The sequence below is a fragment of the Ptychodera flava genome, chromosome 2, assembly GCF_041260155.1.
Source record: "Ptychodera flava strain L36383 chromosome 2, AS_Pfla_20210202, whole genome shotgun sequence".
Lineage (NCBI taxonomy): Eukaryota > Metazoa > Hemichordata > Enteropneusta > Ptychoderidae > Ptychodera > Ptychodera flava.
This window is the reverse complement of record NC_091929.1, coordinates 19,215,240-19,225,412: the sequence shown is the minus strand read 5'-3', so window position 1 is coordinate 19,225,412 and position 10,173 is coordinate 19,215,240. Positions and strand designations below refer to the sequence as shown.

General features: G+C 39.1%; 1 protein-coding gene across 1 annotated transcript; it reads left to right on the top strand.

Annotated features, from left to right (window-relative positions):
• The first annotated feature begins 6,123 nt into the window (after positions 1–6,123).
• Positions 6,124–10,173, top strand: LOC139116191 (tubulin beta chain-like). Its single transcript, XM_070678753.1, has 4 exons — positions 6,124–6,304; positions 6,802–6,910; positions 8,631–8,741; positions 8,915–10,173. The coding sequence occupies exons 1-4, from the start codon at positions 6,248–6,250 to the stop codon at positions 9,976–9,978; spliced, it is 1,341 nt and encodes a 446-aa protein (XP_070534854.1). The 5' UTR covers positions 6,124–6,247; the 3' UTR covers positions 9,979–10,173.

Sequence of the window (10,173 nt, the reverse complement as noted above, 5' to 3'; positions counted from 1 at the left end):
CAATGCTCCCTAGACAGCCTCCACAATTTGTAATGTGCCCCAGTGTGCCTTTATTTGATAAATCCCACTGCCCCAGTAAAATTCTGGTACCTGCAGTTCTCTTTGATGTATCCCGGTTAGCAAAATGGAAGCCAACTACTGGATTTACAAAAGGACCTTGCAGATCTGCCCACTATGTACACCTGAACAAAACGCCCGTGTGCACAGAGTCAATAAACCTTGGTGACCTTGTGTATGAAGAGGGCGGTGTGCATGTGACCTCTTCAAAATGGTATGATCTGTCATGTGATATGAACAAAGAGTGGGAGTAAATGGTTCACACAGCTACAGGGGAGATTACAGGAATTGAAGGACCTCATTGCTGAAAGTACTATTCTCTAACAAAAGTATGCATTCAATGCCCTTCTATTAACAACCTTGTGGATATTAATGATATCATGTACTCAAGATTACAAATAGGCAACTCTATTAAGGTACTTCATACCTCGAAGGTGAAAGTTTTAACCTTTTGATCAAACTTCTTTGAGGAAACTTTAAAACCACTCCCTTTAGAAAATCTTGGGTCACTGCAAATTTGGTACCAGAGAAACACATTACCCAATATATTTATCACCTCTTGAAATTCAAAATGGCTGCCATCCCTTTGCAGACTATTATTATGGAATATTAAATTTTCGATTTAAAAAAAAAAATACTCCAATTGAAACTTTCATTTACTCCATACGCTTCAAATTGAGGCTCAACAGGTGGTAGACAAAAAATACACTGTGAGATTTATAGAAGTCTTTAATCTCCCCTGAAGGCTCATTCTTGAATTCACTTTGTATGCATGTCACAGACAGGTTTTTATTATAAATTTTGTCTGCTTAGGCCAGGGGGAATTTCAGCACAACAAAAACTCAACCCCTGTTGGCCTTAGTGATTTGGATCCCACAGGTGTTTGCATTGAAAATTGGCAGGAAGTTGATATCCTCACATTCCACAAGCAACAGTCATTATTAGGTCAACTTGCCTGGAGGTCACATAGCCTTTGCATGTACAGATTTATTTATGATTTGTTGAGCAGCAAATCTTCACTGATGTGGGAATGTGGTTGTTTGTTTGAATCAAGTGTAATTTATCACTGCAGCCTAAATGTCACCCCTACCAAATTTAAAGATGAAACCCAGGACTCAATTGCAAGCATTAAACCCTTTGAGCGCCATATCAATTTTTGTTGCCTTTATAAAATATTTCCAGTCAATGTTTTTTTTTCAGATTTTTGCTGAAATTTTGATAAAAAACTGTAACCATTGCAATATAATGTCCATTTGGTCCAAAATTATAAAACAAATTACAGAAAAATTCATGAAAATTGGTAAGATGTCGCACTAAAATTTTGGTGGGAAAAATTGCAACACTCAAAGGGTTAAAACAACACTGTATGCTTTGACAATTCTACGTGGTGTGCAAATGGTAATCCAAGGAGAATTTGGGTATATTTGTACATTTTGCTCGCTAGGTGAATCTTACAGAATTTTTCTTTCAGATACGACTTGAGTGTATAGTGCTTCTTCTGTGTACAGTTCCATCCCTACAGGACATCACTGAGTAACAATGTACTGACATATTGTGCTATTGCAGTCTAGAGTACAATACAATGGCCTTGTACACCCCGGTCCCATTTACTAAAGTTAGCATATCCTTGCAAAGGTATACCGGGTGCAATAGATAACCTTGTTTGTACAAAGTCTGTCTGCTTACGGTGTCTAAATTTCTGAAAAAATTCATCTCTTAGACAGCCTGTTCAGTGTAAATGTGTTGAGTGAGAGTGGTGTGAATGAGGAGGCTAGGTGAGCTCCGACGTTTGTTACTTTACAACAACAAATGAAAGCTACATGTTGATTGACCAGAGGACCAATATAAAGTGACCTCCACGTGGCGGTGTGTGGCCTCTCCCTAGAAGGGTAGGTGTGGCATTTAACATTCAAGCAGAGCTTTTGTTGAGGCCAGTGCTCGGTAAATTTTACTCCAATTTTCAGTATATTAATGTGTTCCTATCAGCAAATAGAAAGGAGAAATATTACTGGTGTTAATTCTATGAGGTAAATTGTTTTCAATTTTCACAAAAGCAGATGGTGAAAGCCTCGTTCACTCCTCTGGCCTTAGTATGAATTCTCACAACCAGTAGACCATAAAATAATTGCAAATATTTGAAAAAAAAGAAAACTGTACCTGCATATTTTACCTTACAGACTGCAGTTGACCACTATGTACATTCATGTATATTTTAATGAAATTAGAGACTTAGCAGCTTGTGGCCGGTGATCACATCAAATGTGAGGTGGCTGCTCTGGAGATGGTTCGTAACATGTCAAATCTCCAAGACTACCTAAATTACAATTTTGAACTATTACCCTTTTGGTAAGGGCAGCCATCACAAGCATTGTGCCATCTATTCATTACAAAGTAGATACGAATTTCTGGAAAATTGTTTGCATCAGCCTTTATATACCAGCATATATATTTTCTGATGTCAAAACATACTCTGTTGGACCCCTTGTGTCAATTTGGCCATAGAGGGCACTCTGCAGCCCGGACTTGAGTGTACTACAAAAGAGAGCTTTACATACACACAAGGGACTTGTACAACTAATTCCTAAAAATGTATTTTACTCATGTTTGTCTGCGAACTAATATGGATGATTGATTATTAAGATATTCAAAATTTATAAAGAACTAGATTCTTCAATTTGATAAATTCTGAATATTTTTTGACAATATAGACTCTCTGGGAAATTGTATACACACACACACATATGTGTGTGTGTGTGTATGTGTGTATTTACAATTTCCCAGTATATACAATATATATATATATATATATATATATATATATATATATATATATATATATATATACATATATAATGTGAATTACATTGTTGTGTGATATCGTCAACTACACAACTTGAAATTCTATGAACTGAATGTCCTGTGTACGTATAGATGCATTTAGTCGACAAACAGAATACAATGCAATTTTGCGGTGTATTATATTGCAGATAGACATGATATAACCAATGAAAGATAATTTATAAGATTATTGATTTGACTGGATTGTGGTGTATCATTTCAAGAATTGAAAATCAGAATCTTGTTTGTTTAGCACTTTTCAATATTCGTAATTATAATGCACATTGTAATGTTACATCAAACAGAGAGTTCGATTTAAAAGGATTAAACTGTTTGCCTCAGCATGTCCTAAAAAGTTTCCCAAGAGGGCATCATATTTTGAGTGTTGGGAAATTTGCATCGTAGAGCGCCCTCAGAGTCAGACATGCTCACATGTCAGTTGTAGCAGATGCCCTGTCATAATAACAGCAAGTGTGGTAGCAATTTTATCATGTATAGTCACTTACATTTTTTCCACACTTAAACATATTGGGATTACCTATTAAGGATGAATTATCCAATCAAAAGCTTTGATCTCTCCCTCTTGAAAAGAATAATATATATATATATATATATATATATATATATATATATATATATATATATATATATATATATATATATATATATATATATATTATATATATATACATATATATATATATATATATATATATATATATATATATCAGATCTGTGTATGTTTGTGTATGTGTGTGTTTAGTTTTTGGAGTTCAGTCATGTGGTGACATAGACAAACAGACATATCTAAACAAGTATGTATGTATAGTTTTGGTATTTATGTTTATTAGACATATGATACAAACAAACATATGAAGACTTCCGTAGGTCTGAGTCATTTTATAAAATTGACACTTTATGTAAGAATTAAATCTACATTATCATGGTCAAAATGGGCATTGTGCAATAAAGTAACATGTATGTCACATTTTTATGTATAAGTGCATCATATATGCACTCACACACGCACTCACAAAACTAGAAGCAGTTGTCTTCGTGGGAAATTACAGTGCTTGATGCTATAAAGCAGAGTGTTATGGTAAAGAATATAACACAAATATCTTCCTACAATCCTCAGACAGACAACTGAATTAAATTTTCCCTGGGTATTTACTCTAACCCATATGTCTTGGATTTACCATCATAGGCCTACTGTGGTCTTAGGTGCTGTTGAAATTCAATAATAGATAATATTTGTTTTGGTAGTGACATTTTGATACAATTCAGAGCACTGTGACTTGAACTAAAATGGCTGGGACTTACAATTATACAGTGGTCTTAAGTTATATTGAAATTCGATAATAAAAAATAATTTTAATAACTTTTAGTTCTGTCTGAAGATTGCTGGATGCATGAAACTTAAGTAACAGGTATACTTTTTGCTTGTTGCAATAACATTGTGTTGTTATTTATAACGCTCTGCTTTTGGCATCAAGCATTGTAATTTCCCACGAGGACATCTGTATACTTATATAAGTAATCATTATATGCATACCAGATTTATGTATGTGTACAGTGTGTATGAGAAAGCATTCATATTAAAATGAGAAAAGGTGTGAGTCACTGATTATTGTTCAACCGTTAAATGACAAAACATGGCATTGTGTTGTTTGTTTTATCATTTGAAAGAAATCTGACACGTGGCTCATTCCAAGCGGCTGACATCATTGTGGTACAGTGGAGGATGAGTCAGATTGGTGTTTTCGAAAAACGAAAATATGTTTGTCGCTTGTGGCGCTCTTTTGTATTCCCACAACGCCCGTGATATATGAGAAGTTTCGGTCCTGGGGTTTTGGTGCTGGAGCGTCTCTCGTCTCGAATTCGGTCCCGTATTTAGCGGCCCTTAGTCACTTCGGCACCTGGACACTCTATTTCCTGACAATGGTACCAATTTGGACCACAGGTGCCTGGGGTTGCCGGTGTACATGCATATGCATGTATACCGGCAACCCCAGGCACCTGTGATTTGGACCAACAAATTTTTGCCAGGCAACAAACACATATCACCACCAAGTTTTCATCGTACACCAGACCATGTGTGGCACAAAATGAGAAAATGAGCCACCAGACGAACAATCAATATGCCTAGAATGATTTTTTGAGAATGAATACGCAAATAACAAGGCAATAGATACGCAGCTGCAAGTTCGAAGGCAAATATCTGAATGTTACGCTTACGTATTCGACCGCCGCAGTTTCGAGCGTGTCAAATATTTGAATTGAATGAATTATACGCTATTAAATTTGTCTATGTTTGGTCCCAGTACCAAGTCCACGTTAGGGTGGTAAATACGGGGCCAAGACGACTTTGGCCGTGAGGTTTAGTACCTTGTCACCATGGATGTCTATTTTTTACGTCCATGCTTGTTACCAATGATGCGATACACTATGTTGTTAATTGCCCCGGGTTAATTGATGATTACTTGGTGCCCATTGACTGTGGTTTGTCGGATATTTTCAACCCTGCCTATAGGCTTGATTGTTTTTTTACCTCCATGTTATAATCCAGGAGACGGTGACACTAGTATTGGGTCATTCTAGTCCAGGTTCTATTATTAAGTAATCTCAGGCTACAAACCAGACCCATGGTCCATTACATGCATGGACGATCGGATTCTGCATGGACCGGGATTAAAAAACTACTCCGGTTATGTTCCCCATTAAAAACCGTTATTGATCTGCGCATGTTTGAGATAACTGGTCTGAGGCGGAACCGACTTTTGATTAGCTGGTTTATCACACCACGGTACGGGGCCCACCTACTTGCACATGTTGTAGCACTATTTGGCGATGGGGAGGGACGGGCGGGTAGGACAAATTTCGATTAAAATAAGACGTAGAAATGTGCTGGTATAGGTTTCGCGTTTGCTATCTCGCCTCTGGCATGGCTTGTCTAGTCCAGAGAACCCGGGAGATAACCACGCCAAGAATGCAGCACAAGAATGGAATGAGCAAACCCCCCACCCCATCTGATTTTAATATTGATCGACGCTGCGCGCTGTGTTAAAATGTTGATGGCGACCAGTAAACACATTAATTACGTCACCAGTCTCCGGGCCATGGTTACCGCCACGGTCGCCCGCCGACTTGGTGAAATTTACATAGTTATTCACAAGTAAACAAACAAAGCGGCAATGATTGGCTGTTTTGAATGTCATGTGACAAATTTGGCTGTATATAAAGCGCGTCCACTCACGACAAACGACACACAGACGTACGGAAGAACATTTCGAAAGAGACTATCGTTAGCATTGCTTTTCAAGTTTGAAATCAATACCATTATACCGACAGAATGCGTGAAATCGTCCACTTACAAGCCGGCCAGTGTGGTAACCAGATTGGTGCCAAGGTAAGTTTAAAACTGGGAACATTTTGAAAAGTTTGTATCCGGAATGGCTGCCACGCTACTTGCTGACTGCGTGACCGCATGCAATATTGCAACGGTCATTGGGCCATTCTGGTTTCTGTGATGCTGTAACTCGGGAGTTTGCCGCAAAACTGTACATTTTAAATTAAGTACGAGGTGTCAATTGAAAATTTAAGGCGTAAGTTCTGTTCTTTCCTCCTGCATGCTGTGCAGCCTTGGCTATGTTAATAACGACGACCGTTTTGAATAATTGAATCGGCCAATGGCGGGAGGTTAAAAAAGTGACCCATGAGGAAGTAGTTGCTGTCATGATACGACCGGACAGACTCAGGCGCACATTTCTCATCGTAGAGGAACCGTGTTTTTTGACAGATATAAAGCGTTGCATCAACCGTAGCGGATTTGTATAGCTGTATGTGTACAGGTGCGCATGCGAGTTGAATTCATAGGTAACGTTTTTCTTGTCTTTTCGTTCGCAGTTCTGGGAAGTGATTTCTGATGAACACGGTATCGATCCCACCGGCACATACCATGGCGATTCTGATCTCCAACTTGAAAGAATCAACGTCTACTACAACGAAGCAACAGGTCAGTTTGCAGTACTGTTACTGTCTGTGTATTGTACCCGCTAAACTAGAGTTTGCACTCCCATTTTACTTGTATCTGCTCAATCTGGTTCAAACCGGATGTAGAGATGACCTGTACCTGGCAGAGGTGAACGGCACAACTGCAACATTTCAGTGGTTTCACAAGAAGTGAGAAACAAGCAGAAGACAAGTCCATCTGCCTATATTTGTGAAATATACAGAATTCAGTCTGTCTGTACTTTAGAAACCTATTAATTAGTGGCAGTTAGCGGCATTAGCAGAGGTGTAAGCTTGTCATTGATGTTACGTCATACTCACCTGTTGTGCAGTGACATGGCCGTTGCCACTAGCGATTGCAAGCAAACTTGCCTACCAAGTAGATGACAAGTAGCATCTGATTTAAATCAAATTAGGTCTCTGCCTATTTCGAAATAAATTGAATACGATCTGTTGTCTGTCATTAGAAACGCAATAATTAGTGGCATACCTGAGATGAAAGCTTGTCATTGATTGATGTTACGTCATGTGCACCTGTTGTGCAGTGACATGGCCGTTGCCACTAGTGATTGTAAACAAACCCTGCCTAACAGAACAAGATCCCTTAAAGGGAACTCTATAGAAGTAGTCTGACTTTTTAAAAACAAATCCAGCAAAATGGAAAACAAAATTAGACCAATTGGTTTCCCCTTTTTCTAAAGAATGTAACACTGTAAAACCCCTGTTTGCGTTTCCGTTACAATTTCAAAACTTGCGTACGATTTTACGCAACTGAGTTTTTATTTGCGAAAATGTATTCAAAATGCGTACGGTAGGAATCAGTATCTGAAGTGAGTTGGGCAGGCTTTTCTGTAGAACTTGGGGGGTTTCCCGTAATGCGCATGCTCTATTAACAAAAAACAACAACCTGGGGAGCTTCAAGGTGTAGCTGAACGTTTGCCATGCCATGATGCATGTCCCGTATATGATCGTGAGCAGCCCAATGAGTTCATGTTCAAAGAAAATACCTTCTGACTACGAAATTAGTGTTTTCAAAGGGCCAACAAAAGCAATACTGTTCAAAAGTCCAGCGGGACCTCTCAAGAATGCAACCCGACAGTCTAAATGGTCACCCGTAAACACTTTCCAAATAACATGCGGCGTAATGACCATTAACTGTATTGTGTTACCAACAACGTAGACTCGATCGATTCTCGAATTTTTTGCATCTGTAGTGCCATTGTCTGTACAGAACTGATTGACATGACGTTTTGTGATGATGAAATACAATGTTGCATAAGGTGCTGCGGTCTGCTAAAGTCTAAAATGTTGCAATATCATGATAAATGTCACTTGCAAGCAGGTGCATATGTTCTATTTTTGTCCTGCATTGAACCACGTTCAGGCAATGTAGTAAGGCCAAGTACGTCGTGTCATTGGGCGGCATTTCTCAACGCGTATTTGTTTACGCAGTCATGATTTTTTTTGCGTATTTCCGAACAATTTTGCGTAAAATACGCAGGATTTTGCGTTAACGGAAACACTGCCTGTTTAAATTTTTGTTGGGTGGTAGGGTATGGGAATCTGGGATATTACTGCACTCAGATAATGAAGCAATGTCTTTGCAACTAATCTGAAAACTTGGTCTTGTAATGGGAAGACATTCTACCAAACTATCAATTATCACCACCATACTATGGTGGTGATAATTGTTAAATGTATCTATGATTCCTCTCTCACCACAGGTGGCAAGTATGTGCCCCGTGCTGTCTTGGTTGATTTGGAGCCTGGTACCATGGACTCCGTGAGATCAGGTCCATTTGGACAAATCTTCAGACCAGACAACTTTGTCTTTGGTAAGTGAACACGGTACTTATAACATTCCGGTTTGGCATTTTATGGACATAATACCCAGAACAGTTTCTTAATATTTGACAAACTATTGACAGTAGCCTTTCTACTGTCTATGGACACACACTATCCTTCTCGATTATTTATCACTTATATGTTGTTTCATTCATATTTTCAGGCCAGAGTGGTGCAGGTAACAACTGGGCAAAGGGTCACTACACAGAAGGTGCTGAACTTGTAGACTCTGTTCTTGATGTTGTGAGAAAGGAGGCTGAAAGCTGTGACTGTCTCCAAGGTTTCCAACTTACACATTCACTTGGTGGTGGTACTGGTTCTGGTATGGGCACACTGTTGATCAGCAAAATCCGTGAAGAATATCCCGACAGAATTATGAACACATTTTCAGTTGTACCAAGCCCCAAAGTATCAGACACTGTAGTAGAGCCATACAACGCTACACTCTCAGTCCATCAGCTTGTTGAAAATACAGATGAAACCTACTGTATTGACAATGAAGCCCTGTACGATATCTGCTTCCGTACTCTGAAACTTACCACTCCAACCTACGGTGACTTGAACCATCTTGTATCTGCTACCATGAGTGGTGTAACAACTTGCCTGCGTTTCCCAGGTCAGCTGAATGCTGATTTGCGTAAATTGGCTGTCAACATGGTACCATTCCCACGTCTCCACTTCTTCATGCCTGGTTTTGCCCCACTTACCAGCCGTGGTAGCCAGCAATACCGTGCCTTGACCGTACCAGAGCTGACCCAACAGATGTTTGATGCCAAGAACATGATGGCTGCTTGTGATCCTCGTCATGGTCGCTACCTGACTGTGGCAGCCATGTTCCGTGGTCGTATGTCAATGAAGGAAGTTGATGAGCAGATGTTGAACGTCCAGAACAAGAACAGCAGCTACTTCGTTGAATGGATCCCCAACAACGTGAAGACCGCAGTCTGTGACATCCCACCACGTGGTCTCAAGATGTCTGCCACCTTCATCGGCAACAGCACCGCCATCCAAGAACTCTTCAAGCGTATCTCTGAGCAGTTCACCGCTATGTTCCGTCGTAAGGCTTTCTTGCATTGGTACACTGGTGAAGGTATGGATGAAATGGAATTCACTGAAGCTGAGTCCAACATGAATGATCTGGTGTCTGAATACCAACAATACCAGGATGCAACAGCTGAAGAAGAAGGTGAATTTGATGAGGAAGAAGAAGCTGAGGAAGAAGGTTAAAAACCAGAATCCAAAAACATCTAATGTTAACAAAATGAAGAAAATTAACTTGAACTTTCTGTGAAGTTCAATGAAGAAAAAGCTTACACTATCTTTGAATGGACAATTTACTCATGTCAGAAAAATGTAAATAATCTTTCTATATACAGCAAACGCTTAACCATTTGTTGAATAATAAATTGAATAGAAAGAGAA